Source organism: Myodes glareolus, chromosome 4 (genome assembly GCF_982192425.1).
Source record: "Myodes glareolus chromosome 4, mMyoGla1.1, whole genome shotgun sequence".
Taxonomy (NCBI): Eukaryota; Metazoa; Chordata; class Mammalia; order Rodentia; family Cricetidae; genus Myodes; species Myodes glareolus.
This window is the reverse complement of record NC_142029.1, coordinates 9,208,873-9,235,211: the sequence shown is the minus strand read 5'-3', so window position 1 is coordinate 9,235,211 and position 26,339 is coordinate 9,208,873. Positions and strand designations below refer to the sequence as shown.

The 26,339-nt window shown below is 41.1% G+C and overlaps 1 protein-coding gene across 1 annotated transcript in view; it reads right to left on the bottom strand.

The window, feature by feature from the left end:
• Stt3b (STT3 oligosaccharyltransferase complex catalytic subunit B) overlaps positions 1-21,989 on the bottom strand; it is a 74,679-nt gene extending 52,690 nt beyond the window's left edge. The window contains exon 1 of the mRNA XM_085688997.2: positions 21,313-21,989. Within this exon, the coding sequence (XP_085545123.1) occupies positions 21,313-21,620 (308 nt within the window). The 5' untranslated portion in view covers positions 21,621-21,989. The remainder of the gene's footprint in view (positions 1-21,312) is intronic.
• Positions 21,990-26,339: the final 4,350 nt, after the last annotated feature.

Genomic DNA, 26,339 nt, shown 5'->3' with positions numbered 1-26,339 from the left:
GGTTGTAGAATGAAAACTTAGGGAACCCTATTAGTTTGAATCCCTAAACAAAACATACTGTTTTTTATGGAAGAGGTCTATTTGTTTTTCATTTCAGAGCTCTACAGTCCTTCCTAAAAAACCCTGCTTAGATATAAGTAGCCCCATTAGAAAATCTACGATCAATCACAGAACTGTTATCTATTTGTAATACACCTACAATATATATGTATTATATACACACATACACACACAAGACACAAAAGTGGGAGAGCCAAGATAGAAGGTTGAAAGGACATGCCAAAGCCAACAGGTTCAGATTCTGGCATTCCTAAACTGTTCAGAAGTTTCCACCCCACACAGATCAAGCATGTTCTAACTCTAATAAAAACCAAGTTTGCTAAACAGACTGTTTCCTCTTCATCCTTGTTATACTGTGTCAGGAATGGTTTGGAATAGAGAAGCAGAGAGGCCAGTCAGTGGAGCCCAGGAATTATGATACAGATCTGCAACTAAAAAGGTCAGAAATAGAGTAAAAACAGAAACGAAGCCAAGACACAACAAATATATCAAACACACTGACAGTGTTCAGCACAGGCAAGCACTCAATATGGAATAATTTCTTGCCAACCTTATGGCTAACTATGCTTTTCACAAAACTGGCAGCTGGCAACATAAGCATCACAGCAAACAGAAGCAAGGGCAGGGTTTTTAACCTTTCTGGATGACAGCCTCAGACAATGATAGAAATATGGATTCCCTCACTAGAAGTTTACATAAAGGTATTGTACAATTTCAAAATTGGTCTTGAAATATCCTCAATTTAAGTTACAAAAGATGGCATCAAATAAAAGAAAAAAAATCAGACTCAGCAAGTAGCACTGATCCACTTCAACAGTCTCAGAAACTGTGTCCCCATGACAGGGCAGTTTTGGGTGATCCAACTGAACTTACTTTTCAAGTTTCTGTCCTAGAGGTTAAGTCACTTAATAACCGGTTATTTCCATTAGGGAAGACAGACAAAGACAGTAGCAGTTAGTATGTCCACAAAGCTGCTTTTCACATCACTTGTTTACTAGCTCTTGTATCAAAACCAAAACAAAACCACACCAAACAGAAACCAATTCACAGGGCAATCTAGCTTCTCTTCTTGACCTTCTCACAAAACACCAAGGTAGCAAGTAGAAATTCAGAAGAAAACGGTTTCATCTTCTTAAAGGAAATAAAACCCTGTGTATTCAGGGAAGTCTGATGTTTTTAGGTGCAAATACAGCACTCACACTATCTCAAAATCATATCCAGAACAGGCAAACTCTAATATAGGCACGTCTTATGAATTCTGGCCCAGAAAAATGCTAGATGCTATATAAAGAAACACTAAACACAAAAATATGTAATAGTGCAAATATTTTTCTTGAAAATGTGACCATAAAAACAAGGTCACTCACTTTAAGAAACTATAGTTCTCAAGTAACTTTTCGTATCAAAACTGAGGCTGGACATTCCACATGCGTGCATGGTAATTGAGAACTGAGGCCGAAATGCTCTCTGGCCCTGCAGGGCTGATATTGGGCCATTAACAGTGCAAACAGCAATCAAAGAAGACAACATCTAATGCTAAAGACACCAAAGTCATATGTGTGTTATTTTTCTCATTTTGAAAATCTGAAGTCAGGGCTGGGAAGACAGCTCCGTCAGTGCCTATAACTTCAGAAATGAGATGGAGAGGAGGGGGACAGGGGTTCTCAGACCTGTGGCTGACCAACCACTGAGCTTCAGTTTAGTAAGACCTTATCACAAAATAAATAAGTAAATATATAAATAAAAGGAAAAGGCAGTCAAGGAAAAAAATGCCTGAATGAGCTTGCACACCCACCTTCACTAACAAGTACATACAACACACTACATACACATCCAAAAAAAGTAACAAAATTTCGTGTATTAAAATACAGATTTTTCATATTTTACTCAACAAGCTGACAGTACACACACATCACCATCTTGGTTATCATGCCCAAATCACCAGCCCAGGAATTCCTGCATACCTTTCCAGTCATCTCCCCTTCCAAACTTTTGAGTCTGACTTCTTTCACCACATAATTCATCTGTTCATTCTGATTTCTTTTTGTATATACTGTATAGTTCTACTCTTTATAAAAGAGTAGCATAACTTATATGTACAACATATAATATATTATATATGTATATATAACATATAATGTGAGATTCACTCATGTGGCTGCAGTATTTTCCTTTTTACTGCTAAGCAGTATTCCCTCTAATGACTACAATTCACACTGCTATTATTGGGCTGTGGGGATGTTCCCAGTTGAGAACAGTGATAGATAGCCCTGATGGATTAAGCATTCTCATAGAGGCTGGAGACATTAAGATCATGTGCTGCATGTCTCTGGGTAAATGCTTTGTAATTCCACTTCTAGGCTATAAACACATATTCAGAAAACACTAAGGGTTTCCCATAGTCGTTATCACTGGCCTCCCACCAGCAACGTGCCAGAGTCCTAGTGCACCCCTACAGGTTCTGTCTGTTCTTAGGAGCTCACCTTATGTGCCACTCTGGCACTGGCACAGTCTGCTTCCTCACAAACCCAACTACCCAGAGGACTCACAGACGGCCTCTACAATTGGCATTTACCTTGAATCTGGGCTAATTACCAAGCAGGGAAACAGAAATGTTCTAGAAGGAAAAAAGAGCATGTATAAGGGTTAAAAAATGTACATACCATTTTCATAATAAAAAGCAAAGCTAGAGCAAGTCTGTGAGACAGGAACATGAACTCAATCTATACTCTCATTACAGCACGTGCCTTTCATGGCCTCCGCCATTCTTATTTGTTCCAAGTCTATCTTCCCCACTGACTCGAACTGTGCTTGACTTCACAAGAAGTTATAATCTGGCATATAAGAGGTCTGGTATATAAGAGGGGCTCATTAACTATTTCTTGATTATATGTTAGGCAGTAGCAGATGCGAAGCAAGGGCTATGAAGGGTATCTGTACTAGTTCCCCAAAGCATTCATTTGTTACTTTATACTTGCATAGATCACATTCCCAGCTGAGTTCAATGTCAGCTAGATCCTCTGCTTAGAGCATGCAGCTCCAGTCAAGGTGTAAGCAAGCTCAGTTCTTCTTTGGGAGCTCCACTGGGAAATAACCCCTTTCCAAGCTCATTCAGACTCCTAGCAGAATTGAGGTGATAGGACTGAGGGTCTCAGTGATTCAACTCTTGACTGAACCATCACAAAAGGCACCTTGTCAATATGGCTGTTCATTTATAATAACAGCATTGAGTCTCTGGTGAAAGACTGCTCAGAGGACCAAGAAGTCTTCCTTTTCTTTTGAGACAAAGTCTCATATAACCTAGGCTAGCTTCAAACTCACTATGCAGCTGAGGATGACCTTCAACTTTTGATCCTCCTGCCTCCATCTCCCAAGTGCTAGATTACAGGCATGCACCAATTTCACCTGATTTATGTGGTACTAGGGATTAAACCCAGGGTTCATGCATGTCAGGCATTCTACTAACTGAGCTACATGTTCTAAAGCATCGTGTAATCATGTGCTACCCTCTACCTCTAGCTTCTTATCACTCTTTTCAAGGCTATCAACAAGCTCTTTTTTAAAAAATCTATTTGGAAAAAAAATTTACATGGACACTCTGAAGTTCTACATTTTATACATAATAGTTCTAGGATTTTACATGTAACCATGAAAACCAGCCAGGTGGTAGTGGTGCATGCCTTAATCCTAGCACTCTGGAGGCAGAGGCAGGCAGATCTCTTTGAGTTTGAGGCCAGCCTGGTCTATAGAGTGAGTTCCAGGACAGGCGGGACTACACAGAGAAACCTTGTCTCAAAAAAATCAAAAAGAAAAGAAAAGAAAAAAAAAACTGATGATGTTAAGATGTATTCAACCTAGTCAGTAGGAACGTAAACAGTGACACCAAAAGAATGACCAGCTGCAGATACTAAAGTAATAGTAATACTAATATTATTATTATTATTAATAATAATATTAATTATTACTATTATTATTAGTAGTAATAATAGTAATAATAGTAATACTAATTCTGTTAGTAATACTAACAGAATCAAGAAATAGAAGTCAAATTCAATAAAGGGGCATACAGAATGCAAGGCAGGTCAGAACACTGTTAGCTGAGACACTCAGCAGGTGAAGGCAGTTGTCACAGTAAGCCTGGTGACCTGAGTTCCATTCCCAAAATGTTACATCTATTCACATGTAAATGTGAAAAGGAGAACAGAGTTTACAAAGCAGAGGCAGGCAGAGTGGCAAGATGGTAGCAGACTTCACACAGCACTTCCTGGTAGAGAAGAAGATGCTTTTTCTTAGTACATACTCTTGCTGCTGAAGGTCTTGTATCAAGTGGCCCGCCTATCAGTGGAGGCGGGGAGCATCATCTCAGGGAATATGATGCACCGAGGCAAGTGAACCCTCATATATACACACCATGGGAACACAACACCAGCACTACAACAATACCTTTTTAAAATGAACACCAATGACTACCTTAAAGACAAAGGTTTTCCATTCTTTCTCCTTTACCTTGTTGTTACTAACTCTACTCAAGATACACAATTTTTACAGCTGTTCATACAGAGTTAGTTAGGTCCTCTAGTTGAGACTTCAATATTCACCCTCAAATTCAGTATTAATGAAGCCAGAAAAGAGCACCAACTAAGCATACACTAACACTGGCATTTCCATCTGCCTTTCATTATTATCTCTGCCACCTAGCGGCAGGATCAAAAACCCAAGGAAGCCAGACTTCACAGATAGCTTTATTAAGTACACAGAGGGTGGGGAAAAGCCTGCTTTATTTCAGTATGGCTACGAAAGGAATTTTAAATGCACTTGCACCAGCTGACATCTTCGGTCTGTCTAAATAATTACATTAGTCAAGCTTATAACTTAAGATACGGAAATGCTAAGAAAAGTATGCCAAAACAAGAATGTACAGCAGAAGACTACAAATGATATGTGAAAAAGAACTTCAGGGGCTAGAGTGATATAGCTCAGCAGTTAAGAGCATTTACTGCTCTTTCAGAGGTACTGAGTTCAATTCTCAGTACCCAAATGATGGCTCACAACCACCTGTAATGAGATCTGATGACATCTTCTGATGTCATGGCAAGGACACATGCAGGCAGAACACTGTATACATAATAAATAAAACAACAACAACAAAAAAGAACTTTAAATCAAAGGAACCAAACAGTCACTGCTGGACCACCATAAATGTACTCAGTAGAGCACAGGCACTTGGCCCTGAGATGATGCTCCCCGACTCCACTGATAGGTGGGGCCACTTTGATACAAGACCTTCAGCAGCAAGAGCATGTACCGAGACAAAGCATCTTCTCTACTGGTGAGTACAGCAGGAGAAAGGGCTGTGGAAAGTCTGCAATGATCTTGCCAGTCTCCTTTAAGTCACCCTCATTTTTCTCCCTCAAAGTGAGGTGTGCAATCAGATAACACAGCAAAACTTCACAACACACATTAACCACAAATAAGGACCCTGTTTCAGTCCCATCTGATAATATCTGCTTTAACTGTCTTCCGCCAATTCCCCTGGAAGTGGACAATCTCTTTGAACTATCAACGACATGCGGTTTGTTCTGTTTTGGGAGAGGCTCTTCCTCTGAGGCTAGCTTGGCCTCAAACTTGGGATACTCCCACCTCAGCCTCCAAAGTGCTGGGATTACATGCACATCCTAGCACACCTGGCTATAATGGACATTAAAAAAAAACAAAACAACTTAACAGGAGGCTGGTAAGATGGCTCAGAGGACGGAAACCACATGGTAGAATGAGAACTGGCACCTCCCACCCCCACATTAAATAAATTTTATAAAAAACTAATTAGTGAAAAACAATGAAAAGTTAGCAAGAACTAAAAATGAAATATTCAAATAAGATATGCTATTATATGAACCAAAAATTTAGTACATATAAAAATGAATATTTGATTCTATCCAATGAGCTCTGCTCAACCAAGTTCAATATAGACTAAATCTAAAACTTAAGATATAGGAAAGATTGTGTTTTTTATTATACATACAATAATTATTAAATATACATACAAGATTTATTAAACAGGATTTGCTACAAAAATGTTACAGAAATCTCCAATACTACTTTAGACACATAATTATTTATTATCCTACATAAAGAGGCTTTCCAACTAATTAGCTATATTATATGTATTTCCATACATATAAAATATACATAAACCAGAAAATAAATTCATCTGCTATAGAAATACGATATACAGCAAACACAATCTAAAGTTAATAATGTCAACATGATCTACAATTTGCTATGATAAAAGTGGTTTGGTCAACTAAAACTCAAAAGCAAAATGAACATCATTTTACAAGAAATACTCTGGTGGGGGTGGGGCAGTAACAAGGGATAAACTAAAGGTTGTCATTCACAGAAGGCAGTGTATACAGGCCTTCTTGGACATTTTAGTTAAGACCTAAAAGGAGGCAAATTCATAAGCTGACATCCTTAAATACCTCTGTGTTTTAATATTCAACTTGGACACCAAGACAAAGGCCTACTTACTGAGTTTTGTTTTACAAATGGCCCATACCATACTCAACAAGGTGGAATTTAGCTTTTTTTTTTTTTTTGCCAAATTACTTGACACCAGTAATTTGTCTAGGTTAACAGGTCGCAGTCTTACTGTACTTAGTTTTCTAGAAAGAGTAATTAATGCTTTATGACCTTCAAGTCAAAGAGCAAAAAATGAACAAAAGCCTCTACATGCAATGATGGGAGTAACTGGTGGATAGCATTCCCAGATCAGACTTGGTCTCATTAAATTGTTCAGCCCTTGAGAACACATTTACCACACCAAGCACTTGAATCAAAGCCCCAAGAAGCTGTGTATCCACTACAAGTACGAATCCTTCAATATTGGCAGTAGTGGTGCATGCCTTTAATTCCATCAGACAGAGGCAGGCAGATATCTTGAGTTTGAGGCCAGAGCCTCAAACTACAGAGCTAGTTTCTGGTCAGCCAGAGCAACACAGAGAAACCCTATTTTGACACCCTCTCCCAACCTAAAGGGAAAATAAAAAGAATAGAAAACCCTTCCAATGAGAAATGCTGTTTAATTTCTACCTCTGTATTTGGATATTTATTACTTAATTCGTTTATCAAGACAAGGTCTCAATACTTAGTCTTGACTGGCCTGGAACTTAACTGTGCAAATCAAGCTGGTCTACCTACTGGTAGGATTAAAGTTTAAATAGGTGTGTGGTGCTGTGTTTGAGTATTAAATTCAAGAAATGTGAGGTGCCATGTTTGCACTAGGCCTACTGGGGTGCTACTGAAATAACCAGAAACTACACAAACAAATCTTCCTAATTTGAGAGCAGAGAGGAAGTGTCTACAAATATATTTGTTCAGGCGTGAAAGAAAGCAGTTTCATTTCCCTCAAAGCTTTGCATTCTGGACATCAATCCTGCTCAGTGGCATACTCATTTCTGAAGTAACTCAGTTGTGTTTGGTACCTGTCTACAGCGATCTAAGAACATAGGAAAAACATTTGAACACTCACTGAACTTCTGAAGTTTATGTCATTTTGAAAATATTTTGGCCACAATACTTGAGAACCTTAATTTCCACGCTAAAGTATGAAAGTAGAGGTAGGCAAAACAATCTCCAGTATGAACCAAACCCTTCATCCTCTGAACTCAGCACGACCTCAGAAAGAACACTGACTGAAAGTAATTAGCTGGGCTATGGGAAACAAATATTCAAGTACATGCAGAGACTGATCCACATGACTAACTCAGAAGGAAAAACCACGAAATAAGGTGAGCAAAGCTGGAGAAGAACTCTTGGAGCTCAATGTACTGGTTCTAGAGCCATCAATTCTCCAGTATCACCTGTCCTTGGCATACTCCTAACAAAATGTCACAGGGTGATTAATCAGAAGTTTTTTTTTAAGCCTTGACCTCTTTTGAGAAAGTATATAATAGGTTGATGGACATCTAACTGTATTCCTTTGCAAACACCATTCTTTAAAACAAAATGTCATCTTTGGGCGCTATCTGACTTCAAGACTGCATTCTTTTAATATACACTAACTACAGCACATCTGTAAAGTAGGGAATAAAATGTTGATATCATAGGATTGTGATTAAATTACAAGCTGAAATAAAATATCCACAAATTTAACCTCAATTTAGTATAGAGTGACACATGTATGTAAATAAATGGGCATATATGAAGCCTCTTATTAAACCATTAAGAAAAAGACAATTTTAAAAACTGGTTAGGGCCAAACACGGTGATGTATGCCTGTACTAGAGAATACTTAGGAAACTGGGCAGAAGAAAACAGTCTGGGTTATACAGCAAGACCCTGTCTTAAATATAAGCAAATAAAAGACAAAAACCGCAAAGTGGCCAAAGTTAGATTAAAATGATAAAGATATTGTGGTAGAATTTCTAAAGATAATCTCAAATAATTCTGCACCTCTATGTGAATGTCCTCTTTTGACACTGAGGTGGGCCTAGAATATTCTGGAACTGATACAGTTCACTCCAAGTCTAACCTTTATAGTCAGCCAGACCGCTTTTCCCATATTGGGATTCTCTCTTGAAGCCGAGGAGCCACGCAGTGAGGCAGCTGAAGTAACAACACAAAAGAGGCAAAGCTCTGACTAATGAAGTCAAAGTTCCCGTATGTCACCAAAGCCCAGGCATCTGAGACATTCTAGTCCCAGCTGGCCTACAGTCTGTGGAGACAACTGCAACCCACAGGATGGTGGAAAAGTGCTAGCTGCTGTGTTACCAAGTTCTGAGATGGTATCTTTATAGATAGTTGAAATGTAATAAAATATCAGCTTAGGTACACAGCTATCAAACATACACATGCATATATTGGAAAAGTGTTATCATAATAAAACATTAGAATCCCCAAATTCATTACCCAGTAAATACAAAACTTCAAGTCAAAATAAAACATGTGTGAGTAAGATTATTGTCTGATGTGGCAGCACACACTTTTAACCCTGGCATTTGCAAAGGTGGGCAGATATGTGTGAGTTAAAGGCCAGCCTGATCTACATATCCAGTTCCAGGACAGCTACAGTGAGTCCCTAACTCAAAGACTCAGTACTTTTAAGAGAGAAGGCTATCTCTTAAAACTCCAAAACTTACCAATATGCTCTTTACAGATAAAAGTGGACTTTTTCTGTTTACAAAGGCAGCGATGGAAATGGGGGCTGGAGAGGTGGTTCAGCAGCTAAAAATATTGCTCTTGCAAAAACCAAGGTTCAGTTCATAGTACCCACATCAAGTAGCTCAAAACCACTGCTAACTTCAGCTATTCATTCTCTTCTAGATTTTGTGGACTCCTACACTCAGGTGCACATATCCCTGACAAAAGCATATATGTATAATCAAAAACAAAATCTGTTTAAAGTCAGAATGGTTTCCTAGTTGCAGCAGGAAAAATAAGAAGACAGGCTAGAAGAAACATGTAAATATAAAGATGGCGATGTCCTCATTCTGCACCCACTAGGTAGAATCCCAATGTCATCACAATTATACAGAGTACACATATTCCATTTATGTGCATGTTACATTTTAAATACTCCTCCATTTATTAGTAATGTCATATATTGTGATTCAAGCTCAATAGGTCTAACTAATATCCTTAAATGATGTAAATGCTTTTTAAATATCCAAAGTAATTTTATTTAAAAAGGAACCCCTTCCGTACAAAAGCTGTTTATATTAAAGCACTTTAGGTCCAGTAAATTACTTTAACAACTGAAACAATCTTAAATGGTGAGCAAAATGTCTCCCTTTAAAGGAAATAACTGACTCAATTAAGCAACCATAAATAAATAGCTGGGTTTTTTTAAAATTAGTTGCTCAAGCTCATTTTTCTACTTTGAACATATGACTGGCCTTTAAACTATGTTAAGATTAGATTTATTTCATTTATTTCACTTGGTTTCATTATCATGTTTCTCCTTCAAAGGCCAGAAAGCTGGGTGGCATATTAAAATAAAAGCCTCCCTTAGTTAAAGTCTAGAGTTAAACTGTCGTGGGACTCAAGTTACACTTCTATGGGACAGGATTATTAAGGTTTTAAAAAGTCAGTGAACACACCATGTTGGTTAAGTATTGAACAAACTCCACCCACTTATAACAGGGTTCTTTTTACTGCTGTTGTCATCCTTTTGCTGTGCTGGGGACTAAACTTGGGGCTTTGCACATATATCAATAGATTTTCTTTTTTTAAAGTACACTGATGGAATAAAGAATTTTTTTGAGGCAGATAGTATTATTAAAAAAAATAATCCTGTGAGATAATTCCAGTTTTTCAGTTCAAAGACTTGCAGAAATATCTCCATTATGACATGGAATTCAGCAGTGTAATTAAATAACAGACCAATCATTTCTATTAGGGTTTGATTAATAATTTAAAAATGGTTAAGGGTCTCATATTTTGGTTTAACACTTATACACTAATATCTACTATTCAAAGACCCGTCTAATAATGAGATATAGACAAAGCTATTTCCACTTTCGTGAGGATGGCAATTATTTCATTCTAATGAGTATTTTTATATAGTATACTTTAATCTCTAAGGTGACTTGTAGATTTTAACTAGTTTTTCTTGTCTAATTCAGTGCTCCTCAACTAATGAGTTAAAACATGAGAAGGAACTGTTTGAGAGTTATTCGTACTAGTAAGAAACACTCATACAAATAAAATTACATTTTCCCTCAAAGTTCTTTTTCCATTTTATTTATATATATTTTTTATGTATGAGTGCTCTGTCTGCATGTATGTCTGTCCGTACTGCAGAAGAGGGTGTCAGTTCTTATTTTAGACGTCTATGAGCCACCATGTAGTTACTGGGAATTGAACTCAGGACTTCAGCAAAAGCAACCAGAGCTCTTAACCGCCAAGTCATCTTTTTTGAGCCCCCTCAAAGTTCTTATGCATCTACTGAGTCATTCACCCTCACTGCTAGTGGCCAGCAGTGATGGTCACAACTGTCTCTTCAAGTAATACCATTGTGAAAGCGAGTTACAATGTTCACTGCATATGACTTTATAGCTACTACGGTCAACCCCAAAATTTATCAAAGTCATACCCAAGAGACTAACTATACGGCCATTATCACCAAAACAAGAGGTACAGTTTAAGACCAAGTTAATTTTTAAAAAGGTACAGTTAAAGACAAAAGGCTCTTCATACTCGCTGAGTATTCACCACACCCTAATACTGTAAAACACTGCAGGGAGAATACAAATGATGTTCTTGAATGAAGGGATGTTTTTTCTGTGTTCTTATTCACTACAGGGGCAAATGAGCATTGAAATCTAAATTACAATGCCTTACCAATTCAGACGCCCACACACAAAAAACAAAAAATATGGTCTCCTTGAGTATTTTTACTTTACAGATGTGAAACTTCAAAAAATGGCTTCAGCCTGTTTAGTCAACTGCATAGTCCTCAGTGAAGTTTAATGAAAGACTGTTTTATAATGTTATTATTAGAGTCTATACCAATTAACTTCTCACGAGGCAAATAAATGACTATCAGATTATTTTTCCGAAAGAAGTGTGTCTGGCATGTTTCATAACATAAGACATTTCAGGAGGATCTCCACTTGGGAATTCATACAAGAGGACTGACGATCAGGGGCATTAAAAGGGGCTTCTATCATCACACTGGACCCATTACCCAAGTGGAGTATAATTCAAGGCATTTACATCATTCCATGCCACACTCTGAATAGTGTCTGAGATGATGAGATACGATAAACATCTCTTTTAGGATATCTGGCTTAAGTTTTGAAGTTTGGATTATAGAACTCAAATACTGGCTGGCTCAACTGAGAATTTTAAGAAAGGCAGTTCCAGATTTAAATTTTTCTTCAGCAATGAATTAAGCTTGATGACAGCCCATTATTTGTTCACAAAAGAAATAAACGTTATCCACTCAAGTTGCATGGTTTTTCTAACACGCAGCAGAAAACACTACCAAATCTGTTCAAGATCAATCTAATCACAAAAGAAAAATGCATGTGAGTTTTCTCATTTATTTCACTTAGGAAGGGCTTTCTAATTATAAAAGGAAGCCTTAGAAACTAGAATCACTTCCCTGATACTATAAAGCATTTGCTCACAGACACCCAGTTCTCACAGCCCAATATAGTTCAGGTTCCTGTATGAAGGCCAATGACCTTTCCATTCTTTGAATCAACTTTATCCTTGAAGATGGTATTTGAGAAACTCTTCCTAATATGCCTCTTTCTCAATCTTCCTGAAGATAAGACACAGTAGTAAACAACCAAGCACAAACCATTGAAAACTAACTAGCTCAACCTTCCTAATGTTGCCACCCTTTAATCCAACCCCTCATGTTGTAGCGACCCCCAACAATAAAGTTATTTCCATGCTACTGCGTAACTGTAGTTTTGCTATTATTATGAATCATAATGTAAATATTTGTGTTTTCCGACAGTACCAGGCGACCCTTGTGCAAGCATTATTAGACCCACAGGTTGAGAACTGCTGCACTAGAAGAAAACCTGGGAAACTATAAGATAACTCAGAGAAGTTGTTCAAGATTTTTTAGCTACACAAACAAAAGCACACATACACCATCCAAAATTAGGAATTCCTCACAAAACAAAACAAAAAACAAAACAAGACACCAACACACAAAAGTACATTGTTAGGACTAAATTCTTTCAACTCAGATACCAACACCCTATCTTTCCAGACATCATCACTATCTTGGACTAAGGAGCTGGCTTCATGGGTAAAGAGAAAGAACTGGTGTTCCAGATTGCCAGCACCCATGAAATGCCAGGTGGTTGTGATGGTCTGTTTGTAATTCTACTTTGCTGGGAAGTGGAGGCAAGGAAGGTCCCGGAGCAAGCTGGCTAACTGGACTAGTTCCAGCAGTAAACTCTGGGTCAAGTGAGAGATCCTAGATCAGTGCGGCATTGAGTGATTCAAGGAAGACACATGATATCAACCTGTTCACATACAAGTGATCATGCATTTACATGTATGTGCACATGTGTGCACACACATACACCAAGCTTACTGCTACGCATGGTTCCAGTCAGCACCTGAGAGGGTTTAGGGGAAGGATGAGGTAGTGCTGAAGCAGGATGGAGAATTGCAGGCAGTCTGGGCTACCTCACAAGTTCTAGGCCAGCCTGAACTGCATAGTGAAATCCTGTCTGAAATCACAAAAGAATTATCAACCATCCATTCACTTAACTTAATTTTAATACACACACACACACACACACACACACACACACACACACACACACTTTGCTTTGAAACCCAGAAGTTCAAGAAAAGTTCACAACCCCAGTTTCACAAAGTAGCTAGGACTGCAGGCATACAGTCCAATACCACTATAGCTCCTCCCCCAAAGCCCAGTTCTTGAACAGTTTTTTTAATTGGTTCCATATCATTTGTCTCCAGAAAGACAATGAGGTGGTATTCCCATGCCCTGCTTCCTGTATCCTCTGAGTCTTCTGAGAAAGTCAACCTTTCAAGGGTATCTAGAGAAAAAGATGACTCCATCTAAAGGGAGAGTTAGCTTTATGATCATTTGCTATCTAGGGCTGGAGAGATGCCTCAGTGGTTAAGAGCACCGGCTACTCTTCTAAAGGACCTGGGTTCAATTCCCAACACCTATATTGCAGTGCAAAACTGTAACTTCTGGACTTTGTGGGCACCAGGTACACACATAGTACACAGACATATACATATAAAACAATAAATTATTATTATTTTTAAGCCAGGTGTTGGTGGCGCACGCCTTTAACCCCAGCATGGCAGACAGGCGGATCTCTGTGAGTTCAAGGTCAGCCTGGTCTACAAGAGCTAATTCCAGTACAGGCTCCAAAGCTACAGAGAAACCCTGTCACAAAAAAAAAAAAAAAAAAAAAGAAAAGAAAAGAAAAAGAAAAAAGAAACCAAAAACAAAAAACCAAACAAAAAAAAATTTTTTTTTTTTTAGATAACTTGTTATTTCAAGTGAAAAGGAAACTTTTCCCTGTCTTTTTTACAGGTACTTCTGCTATAAAAAGAAAAGGCAAACTCTTGGGAGCTAGTCAAATTATTGCTGAGCCTTACTCATGTGTTCTGAATCTTTTAACCAAGAGATGAGCAAAAAGAGCAAGACATAAAAGCTACAATTTCACTTTACTAAGATACATCAACTAAACTGTTATTTAGCAATACAAAAAGCTCACCGCCTATGACAAAAAAATAAAGGACAAAATTACTTAGTTAACTTACAATAAGGGAGACAGACTGGGAAAGCAAACAGCATTAGAGGTGATGGCAATGACCAACAGTCATTTCACCTATTCACCCCCTTTCACCTATTAAAAAAAGCCTTTGCAAATGCATTTTTTTGCTCGTTTTATATATAAGCATTTAAGACTTACTTTCAAAGACCATCTCAAAGACTACAGAATTATCTTTTTGATAATTCTGCATTCACTGTTTTTTTTTTTTTTTGCTGTAAACTGCACATGGTGCAATAATTCACATTCATAAAGATTTCTGGGCACAATCCTTCTTCTGTGCCATTCCATTTAGCCTCATGCCTTTCTGCAGACAAATATGACCAGCAACAAAGGTAATGGAAAGTACGCATAATGTACATTTAGGTATGAGTTACTGCTCATTTTAATTTCTTTAATGTTGTTGACAACAGTTCACCTTTAACATTAGTACATACGCGCGCACACACATACATTCTCTCTCCCTCTTTATAAACTGCAACATTAGATAGTAAGAGGAGAGAGCAAGAACTGCCAATATTTTAAGTTAAAACAAGTCTTTTGTATGTTGAAAGGGCTGTCAGCTATCACTTTAAAAAAAAACCATACTGGGGAGAAAAGAATGTGTACTTGAGAAGGGTTAATAAGCTTATGCTTAGAAAAGAAATTCATCAGCTTGACTATCAACTAATACTTTAGAACTTTACTAATACAAGTAAAATTTCTTTGACTACTCTATGCAAAAACATTTCCATTTTACTAAGGATGAACACAAAAGAATAGTTTTATAACTTATGTCAGTGACAGGCAATTCATGCCTACAGCTTTTTTACATCATAAATTCCAAATTAAACTTTATACAGAAGTCCTGTTTCCACATCTACGCTTGAACTATTATTATTTTCAACACCCTCAATTCAAAATGAGTGGTAACATACAAAAACTATTCTCTCATATTCTGAACTTTAAAAGAAAAACCTCAACATGAAAAGACCTCAACTACCTTTAGGTAGTTTATGCATGCTCCTCAGGTCCTTTGTCTTGGAAACAAGATAGGTGACATCTATTTACCTATAGAATTCTGAGTCTACTCTAAAAGTACAGCTGTCTACTCCAAATTCCCACTCTGGAATGACTTAATGCTTCCAAGCTCAACATTATGAATTTTTTACAAACAAACTTCAGTGGAAATATTCAACTTGACCATATCTTTTCTTTTTTAAAAGGCCCATTTCTGAAAAATCATTAATCATCTTCAACAACAACAACAAAACTTAAAACAATGAACTTTTCTTCTTCCCCTACATTATATTAAAATAACTACCTATCATCCAACTAGCAAACTTACTTTGCTAGAGAGGGCTATGACCAAGCATTTTGACGGGTCAATCTGTTCTCATACAGAACAGATGATTAAAGAAACATATGAAGCTGGTGGTGGGGGCAAACCCCTTTAACGACAGCACTTGGGAGGTAGAGTTCAGGCTGGTCTACTGAGTGAGTTTCAGGACAGCCAAGGCTACACAGAGAAATCCTGTCTCAGGAAAAAAGGAAAAGAAGCAAATGAAAGACATTTTATTTTAAACATGCCTTAAAGGAGGGGTACAGCAAAAACAGACTTTGGAATCACCTAGACTTGAAAAACACCGAACTAAAACAGTTTGAAGATTTTGCCCCATTTCCTCAATAAGACTGGAAGATAATCTTAAACTTAGGCATGCATCACTACTGGGAACATGTTAATGCTTCCTGTAACATTAAGTTCCACAAAGGAAACGTTGTAAATGATATGGTTAACTCACTGAACATGCAATAACTCACAGATGTGCTTATCTTCAAATGGTATAAATTTGAATAAATGGACATTAATTTATAAAGTTAAAGATCTATTTCAAAATGTTCAGATGTCTCAGACTAAGAAAGCATTTTCCTAAACACACAAACCATAAAAAGTGGTTAGATCTTTTGGTGAGCCTACAAACGCCAGTTAACAAATATGCTCAAAGCACAGGAACTTCTGGAACAACTGCCCATCTCTTCCAACATTTACTCCTACTAGACATCTTTTATCCCATGTACTGCCATTTCTATCCATTTTAAGTCCTAGGAAATTATTTGTGGCCAGAAGCAGGTAAAGTGAGAAGCAGGGTGTGGCAGGACACACTTGTAATCCCACCTGCCAACCTGGGCTTCATAGTCCTTGCCAAAAAAGGAAAGGAAGAAAAATTGGTTAAGGTGAGGAAAAGAACCCTTCTCAGAAAGCATAAAAGGTTTAAAAATGAGAAGTATCATCAATCAGAATCAGCAGGGTGACCCAAGTCTGACCCCTGTAATATCAGTGTTTATGTTGTCAGGCTGTGTTATTTGGATAGTATTTGTGTTATTTACATGGCAGTGACAAGAGGCTAAACAGTGATACAATTCAAGAGTTCAGACGTTCTATGTAAGTAAGGCTAATAAAACCAACAATCAACTACTTCAAACTTTCTCTTGAGACAGCAGATTCAGCAAAGCCAGCTCATTTAACAGACATCACTAATGCACTGGCTTACAGCGTACTCAGGTAAAATTACTGACCAAACCTGAAAGGGATGGAATCAGATCCCAATCTGCAGTCCAAGGGAAGATAGAGAAACAGTTATTTGAACATGCTAAGCTCAGGTTTTACAGAAAACAAATGTGGTCTGGAAAGAAAGTTCTCCTTTATCACGGAGCAGAGGGACCAGGGTAGCATCCTATATCAAGGCATCAACAATCTCTCCAGATTCTAGAGTCTAGAAGGTGTAAGCACAGTTATAGGCAAAATAGAGCAACTGGAGAACATAAGCAGTAGGCATGTGACTATTCACTCTAAAATTCAACTTTCTTGTATGTCGAAAACTTACAGCACAATCATTAGCAGAAGGCAGATCTACTAAAATGTGCAGGCTTTGAAGACAAAGCAGCTGCAGCATTGTAGAGCCCTATATTTTGTTTTAATGAGAAAGTGAAATGAGACTTGGTCACTCAAGTAACATAAGCCTTGTAGAAAGTTACTTCTGGGAACACAGGTATACTGGTGAACAGGAAGATAGTACAATGAAGACTATTTCAATAATTTTTCTACATACTCAGCACTAAGACTGGAGGTCAGGCAGAGACAGGCTGTCAAGTTACTTCCACACCCATAGGTTCAGAGTCAGAGAAGGAAAATTTTAGTTTCTAATGCTTGGTGGACAACCGTCTTCATGCAAACTATTCACAACATTGAAAGGCATGCAGTCCTACCCAGTTTGCCCTAAAGAAAAGAAACCCTCAAGGAAACGATTCCTTTGGTGACAGATGCTAACTGCTTCGGGATTTATCATATGCTTCATGAAATTCACGACTACTACTATGAGAGGGTTACTGCAAGTAGAGGCAGGTGCAAAGACACCATCAAAACCAGCCACTCATGCACTTTCCAATACACACAGGTGCTTCTAACTCAGAATGGTCCCAGAAGTTCTCGGTTAGCAAGTGTAGATAGATCACAACATCAGTGGCGGTGTTAATCCTGTTTGGATGCAGCTGGACTGCTGCTGCTAATGATTCCAGTCAGAGGGGCTTTAAGACCTGGGAAGCTTTGTGTTTTAAAACTGCATCCTTTTCGGAAATGGGACCAACAGCTTTTTGGTTTTCTTTTTTGTCATCTGTAAAGTGAAGAAAAACAGGGGGGAACCTCAAAAGACAAGAAGCAGTCCCAAAGTCATAAACAGCTTACTTTCCAAGGCTTGCCACTCCTTTGAAAATGTACTTGCACTAATTAACCTATTTATACCATAGTTTCTGAGGAAAAAGCATTCCTTGCCCTCTAAAACTCTGTCCTAACAAAACAGAAAAAGATGTGTGTGTAGACAAGATCTACTATGCGAGAATGGGACAGGGTGCCCCAGGGTGTCCAGTTTCTGCTGTCTTTTTGATAACTGTAGCTAAAACCTAAATTCTCTCCAGAGAGAAGTCCCTCAAAAGCAGTGAAGGTGGAGAAGGGACTCTCCTCACAGAGTACACTAATGGAGGGAGCTACCCACAGTCTGTCAGAAGCTAACAGGAAAGCAAGTTGTTCACAATCACAGCAAAACTATTCAAGGACTAACACTATTTCAGATAAAAAGATAAAAGTTAGATGCTGTTAAACTAGTCGGTCAACCAAAGTTTGGCACCTACAGAACACTCAACTGCTTCCTGGAATCGCACCAACTCAACTGAGAAGGGAGGAAATCACTAGCATGAAAAGGTGATATTATAAACCAAAAATGTTGCCAAGTTCTCAAAATGGCACTTAATTCAAAAACCTTACGTACTACCTCTTAGAGCAGTTCCTAAGTTTTATAACTTGGGTAACCAAAGATACTAAGTGCAACTTGGTGACAAGTCATTTTTGGCAGCTACCCGAAGTCTCACACAATTCAAGAGTTACTGTCAAATTTATAGAAGCAGCTCACAATCAAACAGCCTTTCACAGAAAGGATACAGAAATGGAAGGGGAAGGGGCTGAAGGAGGTAGGCCAGAATAAATTGGTTTCTGGAACAGTCGGAACATTTAAATATTACCAAAGGGTCTTCTCATTGTTGCATGGTAATCTGAGCTACTTTCAAGGTAGTAGGAGACACTGGGTTTATTACTAGTTTTGGAGAAAAACTGTTTTTCAAGTCAAAAGTAATGAAAGGCAACAGGCAATCTACACAACCTCCCTTGTAAATATTTTTCAAGAACGATTATGAGATAGAAGAATGAATGGCATGCCTAACGTTAACAGCTATGAAAAGAAAAACTAAGGTGAACACAGTAATCTTTTTGTTTGAACTTGATTTCTCTTATTAGCTCACTTGAATTAGACATTTCATGAGATTCTTACAGACAAGTCTCCATGCAGGGAGGTGCAGGGAAAATTCCTTTATTACCTCTATCTACTTGCTAATTAGAATGCTTTAACATCAGGAGCATAAACATTAAGAATAAACAAACATTAACACCACCAAAGGTAGGTGAGATAGCTAAGTTTAGTAGTCCTTAGCTGTGAACACTTTTATATCAGAATATATGAATTAAAATTCAAACGTAACAGGTTCAGATGAAAGACACATATATCGTAAATGTGTTTCTGTACATAGCAGAATAGGAACAAAATGTTTTCATGAGAATAAAGTTATGCTCTCAAAGTATGCTTTGAAACTGAAGATACTTTTCTTAGTCATTTTCTAATAGCATATCTGCTTTTTAAAGCAGTCTAAGCCTTCTCGTTATATTATGAGCTTTACTGGAGACTGACTTGATGCAGACTTATAATCCCCCTTCAAAATAAGGACAAAAATGACGAAAAAAAAAATCACCTCATCATTTAGTTATTTAGTTTAGTAGTGCATTTGTCTACAATCATTAACTTCAGCTTCTGAGTAACCCTTAAGCAGTTAACAACCTTCTATTCATACGAATATTACTTTCTGGAAATATATTTGGAAACATTTCCTTTTTTTTTAAACACAAAACATTTGGTCAATCAGCCACCCTGTTCTATCTTCATCTTAAAAGACACAACTTTCTCTTTTCATAGTGTCCAGTAATTCTAGTGGTTTTCATTTCTGGTCTCAATTTCATTTTTAATCTAATTGCTCGAGTGTTTCAAAAGAATACTCTATCCAGTCAGTAATACTTCACAAATATTCTTAGGTTTATATGCAATTCGCATCAATATGTGATTCCAAATAAAATAATGGCCATTTTAATGGCTAAACTAATGTTAGAAAAAAAAATCGAAACCTCTAAAATGGTACGAAAACATCTCACAGAAGGCTGTTACCGTAATTGTTTCTTTAAACACAATTTTCCTTGAGTAGGCCCCTCTGGTGTTCAATAGATGTTGCAGCATAAATATTTTTCTTAAAGCACAACTTAAATCTTAACATATAAGCCCCCCACCAAAACTTATTTATTACCTATTTAATTTGCTCTTAAGAAGATTCTCTGTGCATTTCAAATGGTAAGACAAATACCCTAATGTTTAATTAGGTCTAATTACAAGTAAGATTAATTCAAGGTTGATAGGGCAGCCCGCCAAATAAACTAAAGAGGCACACGCACACTCTCTCTCAGATGGGAAAAAACTTAACTCAGGTTGGGCCAATGGGGAGAAAGTTAAAGTAATCTTCCCTTCTAGGTAACTCGGGGTTCCGAGTGGGGGTAATTCCTAAACCCCAGGCCAGGTAGTGCCGTGCAGTGTGTGCAACTCCGGCCCGACGATCTAGCGCTCCCATCACCTCGGTACTGAGCGTTCCCTTCCCCACCTTCCTGCAGAGACCAATAAAGGAACTCACGCAACGCTGTCGGATACTGTGGTAACACCGAGGGCGAGAGTTCGGCTAACAGAATTAACGATCTCGCTCTAAAGAGAAACCCAATACAACTGTGGAAACTGTGGCTTGCTGAGTGCACTTAAGGGCCGTGAGGGGGGAAAAGAGACACTTGAAAAATACCTGGTGCGGGAAAAACACGAGCCGCTAGCACCGCGTTCGCTTTCGGGGTAACATTTCCTCCCCTAACCCTCTAACACTACACTCTCTAAGAGAAAGAAAATAGAGAGAAAGGGAAAGCGTGAAACTGCAGGGCTGAGCGGACGAGGGGTTCCGAGTCACCCCCAGAGGCCAGAAGGCGATCCCGGGGCTGCCCGGATGGCAGGAAGAGGAGAAATAAAATAAAATGCAACAAGGCGCAAAGCTGCGGCGGAGAGGGCGTGGGGAAGGGCCCCGGGAGGCGGACCAGGCGCGGCGCGGCGCGGCGCGGCGCGGGGAAGGGCCGGCCCACGCCGGCGGCCGGGGGATCTGGGCTCAGCTCCCGGGCAAACTTCGCTGGGAGGGCGGGGGGCGCGCCCGGCTCGGGCCGCGGGAGAACGACTGGAATCGGCTGGGCTCCGGACACGCCGGGAACGGCACGGCTGCCCGCGCGCGGGGGAAGGGCGGCCACACTCACCACGGGTCGAACTCGTGGATGATGCTCTCGAAGCGGATGACGGCGAAGAGGCGCGAGCTGAAGCCGGCCAGCCAGGCCAGGAAGAGGATGGTGAAGGAGAGCAACGACTGCCACCCGGCCGGCTGCGACAAGCCCCCGGACAGCCCCGCGGGGGGCCCCGGCTTCGGCGCCGCCGCCGCCCTGGACGCGCTCTGGGCTCCGGGCCCGTGGTGCCCGTGGCGGCTGTTCCCCAGAGCCATGAGGCCGCTCCACGGGGACGAGTTGAGGGACGACTTGTGCTTGCTCTCCGGGGCCGAGGGCTCCGCCATGTTGTGCCCCGGCGGCGGGTCTCGCTCGTCCTCCGCGGCCACCGCCGCCGCCTGGAGCGAGGGGTGCTGGGCGGAGACCCAGAGGAGGAGGAGGAGGAGGAGGGCGACGGCGACGACAACGAGGAGGAGGAGGCGGAGGCGGAGGGAGAGCTGGGCGCGCTCCCGCCCTCAACACCGCGAGGCCGGGACACTGGGGGTGGAGGAGGCGGCGGCGGCGGCGATCCGGAGTCTCTGCCTCGGCAGCGGCCGCGACCGCCGCGGTCTCAACCCAGAAGGCCCCTGCGCCCCACTAGCCATCCGTGTCCCCCGTGCGGCTGAGGAGGCGGCGGCGGCGAGAGCCGACGGGACGAGGGCGCCAGAGGAGCGGCGGCTCCGAGCGGCAATGACATTCCCCTCCTCACGCCCGCCCCGCCGTGAGGAGCACAAAGGGGGAGGAGCCCCCTGGAGTTCGGGCGGAGCTCAAGACACCTCTGACTCCGCCCCCTCGCCCAACAGGAACTGGCCCCTCCGCCTGTCACAGAGCGACAGGTCCGTTAAGGGGCGGGGCCAGAACGACGGCATGCGCCAATAGGAGCACGAGCGGGGCTCTGGGCGGGGCTTCGGCGGAGTGGCCCGCCTTCCGTCCCCCTCGCGGCCTCGCGCTTATTCGCCACCGGAGGTGGCTACGATTTCATTGTCAGTTGAAAGACGCGGTTTCGCGCGCCGGCTTGCTCGGGGCCCCGCGGGAGGGTGCCTGGAGGTTCGGCTTGCTTCCCCGCGTGGATCCCGACCCGAGGAGCAGGAGACGGTTCCGCGTCCCAGTCGGCAGAAGCGTTGCAGAGAGCACCACCCCGCCGGGTGCTCGGCGGCCGTGACTTTTAACCCGCTCAGCGCGGAGCGCCGCCACGTGACGACTGGGCGCGCAGGCGCCGTGCGCGGCCTCGGGCGCGTGGGTCCAGCCGCTGAGCTGAACGTGCTTAGGTGGCCCGCTCGCTGCTTGCTCTTGTACCCGTTGTGCTGCGCTGAAATCTTGAAGAGGGCAAATTCGTCCGAGCTACAGCGAGACGTAGCGAGGCGGACAAATACATATTTTTTAATTTTCCCTGTTTCTATGTTTTCCAAGTGCCAAGAAATTCTTTGCAGCTAAATCTTTTGACTGCAAGAATTCATTATTTACACCTGTCTACTTTTTCCAGATTATTTTTTTCTGGACTATATTAGCTGTTGCCCATTTCTCACTTTTAACAAACTAACCGACCAAACACCCCTATATATGAACTTTTCCTTGTCCGGCTGCTTGCTTATACCTTTACCTTCCTCAACAACTAACTCCCTACACTCACTAAAGCAGGAGCTGGGTCCTGCTGTGAGAGAGAAGCCCTACAGCAGGTGAAGGTGTTGTAAAAACACAAGGGCCAGTTAATATTTGTTTGGTGTCTTATGTGCATTCACAATTGTCCATCTCGTTAGGTAACACTGAAATATTTTAAATGTGTGTAAAGATTTACCTATGTCCTGTAAGACTGCAAAATACAAATTGCATCTCATCGCTCAGAGATTGTCAGAGATTAGGTAAATGAACAAGTGCACCTAATTTGAGGTTGCTTGAAACTAGTAGGTCCAGCCACTCCCCACCTGAGGGATGAACTTTGCTGCTATCCTGACAAAAATAAATACTCTTATTAGAGAGAGAATGAAAAGCTTTCCAGAAATAGACTTCCTCACCACCAAGTTCATATCCAACATGAAACACCTACATTTTAATGAGATTTGTGGTAGAATATTAACCAACCCTTTTGAACAAAGAGAGGTGACATGCCCTTTCTGGGAGCCAGAAAAGTGCTCATTAAAACAGCAGCATTTATTTTTGCCCATGTTGCATGAACCGATGTCCTATCAACCTAAAATAAGAGAATTTATCTTGTGACTTTTATTTCAGGCTGCTTGGATGGCTCTGTCTTATTGCAGATGTTCCCTGTTGGGTCTGCCGATATCTGCTGCTTCCTCTTGGCTGTTTGTTGGCTGGAGGCCTGGTCTGAAAGGCAGTAAAAACCTGTGTGGGCCACCCTTTCTACCTCTTAAAGTCAACGTTAATCTTTGTGTGTGAGTGGGCATGTGTGTACTATGGCATGCATATGGAGGTCAAATAACATGCTGGGATGTGGGCCTCTCAGTACACCAGGTTAGCTGGCCTTTGCACTTCCAGGAATTCTCCAGTCTCTTCCTCCCATCTCACCATAGGAGCATTGGCATTATGATACCTGCTGTCATATCCAGCCTTTTATAGGTTCTGGGAATTCAGACTCAGGCCCTCAGACTTGTGTGGCTAGCTAATATAAAATGACAACACTATGGATCATTGTTTAGGGACGTGAAGAGATGCAAGGTTTTGATGTGGCAAGGATGAATGAAGTCCTGTGAAAACATGGCCTACAGTAGGAAGCAGGGAGACATGGTCCTGTCCTCACACCCCACATCAATCAGTCAGCCTCAGGAAATGTTACCAGCCCATTGTGTTGAGCATGTCATACAAAGCATGGGCAAATACTAGAGGAGCAGCACAGGGAGGGTTGATTGGCACCGGGGAGGGAACTACAACCCCAGGATGCAGCACTGGGGATCAGGATGAGTGGATCAGAGGAAGGAAGAAAGAGATCTACCCAGAGAAGGAAAGGCCCTGTGGTGCTGGAAGAATACAAGGAACCCAGAAAAAGGCCAACATAGCTGCCGCACAGATTGAAGAGCAAACCCGGAGGGGTCACGCTTAGAGGTGGATTTTGCAATGTCTTAACTTGAGAGTACTGGGAGACTATAAAGAGCTTGAAGTTGGATGTAGAGTCTGTTTAAGACGAGTAAGTTGGTCAAGCATGTGCTTTAGGATTCCTGGGTCTGTCCTGTGGACAGTGTGCTGTGAGGGTACCGACCAGTAAGAAAGCACACACTCGTTGGAGATCTCTTGAGAGTCCACAGGGTTCCTAGTCCCAGGCCTTAGAAGCAGTCGGCTATTGCATGCTCTGGATATACATCCTGTCATTGTAGAAAAATGGTTTCCAGCCTGTCCGAAAAGCTTCTGTATGTGAGCCACTGTATACACCAACTCCCTGGTCCTTAGGTGCCTGTCAGGGCCCCGCTGAGCTGAAAAATGGATCTTTGTTTTGGCAGCTGCAATTTTACCAATTTCCTTAGCAAGTTTAATGGTTTGATTGGACCTCAACACCCACACAAATGGGAAAAGAGAACATAGACTATGCTTTTTCCAGAAGTCTAACATCAAGTGTACAGAGGACTAAGTCAAACCAAGAAAAGAGTGTCAGGGATTAGAGAGATGGCTCAGCAGTTAAGAGTACTTACTTCTCTTGCAGAGGACCCAGTTTCAGTTCCTAGCACCTACACAGGAGTTCACAACTGTCTGCAACTTCAGTTCCAGGGGATCTAACCCCTCTTCTGACTTATGTGGGCGCTGTATGCATAAGGTGCACATACATACACCAGGAACACACATATAAACATAAAATAAATATTAAAAGAAAAGAGCATTTAAGTAATCTACAGACATAGCTGCAAACCAAACAAAAATTGTCTACAATATGTCTTGGGAACAACATAGGTCTCAGATAGGGCTTTATCCTTCCTAGAGACATAAAACTGGTATGACACACACTTTTGCCCTGGAGAGAACACATCAGAGGTCAGGCGTATAATTGACAATGACAAATATTGGGTGACTCTTATTGTTCTGTCTGCCAGGGTGGCTGTCTGGTAGCCTCCAATCCCCAGAGAGGAGAGTGAAGCAAAGTGGCAGAAACTGAGTCATGAGTTTGCACCAGCTTAAATCTCCTGCCAAGATACCGTGGCGCAAGATGGTTCCGAAGACACTGCCACGTACCATCCTAACTCGATTCTCCTCAGGTCCGTTTGGTAAGTCACTTCACCCCCATGCCTCTGAGTTTATGGACTATCCCTTCCTAGTACGGTGCTGTTCAGAAAGAAGAATCAACACATGAAAAGAACTTGAAACTGTGCCAGGTGCAGAGGGGAGCAGTCGCTCTGTGTTGGATATTAATAGTGTCAGTGGGACCACTGCCTTATGCAGGCAGATGCTAAGGCGGCTCAACTTCCTAAAGATCAGGGAGAGAATCCCCCAACTCAAACCCATCTGAATGCATCTGTTTCTTCAGGCTGGAGAGTGCTTGTATCAAATAAAACCTGCATTTCCTCCAGCAGCTGTACACACACACACACACACACACACACACACACACACACACGAAACACCATGTGACAGGGAACTGTTGTCCCTGGCCAGCAACGCACAGGACATGAGGCCAGCCAACCACTGTGAACCTGAAAGCAGGTACTTGGTTCTTACGCACCTGAGTGCAGTGCAGAGAGACACAGAGCCACGGCCTTCCACAGCTGCACACAGATTCCTAAGATCAAGAGCTATAGAATACTAATCATATCCCTAAGCTTCTAAGACTCAGGGTTATTCCTTACACAGCTGTGGCTAACAGATTCGTGAGACTAAAGAATGGCAAGCTTCCTCAAAATGAGGAAACCTCATAATCAGCAAGAATGAAACACCCTTCCATCCTTACTGTGCCAGTTAAAGCACATCCCAAGGGGCTCTTGTTCCACAGAGTCTTTGGCAGTCCAAGGAGTGGGGCTCTCAGGCAACCAAATCAACACACTTCACTGTTCCCTCTGTGGTCAAAGAACCTGGTTCTAAAAGTAGGCCAC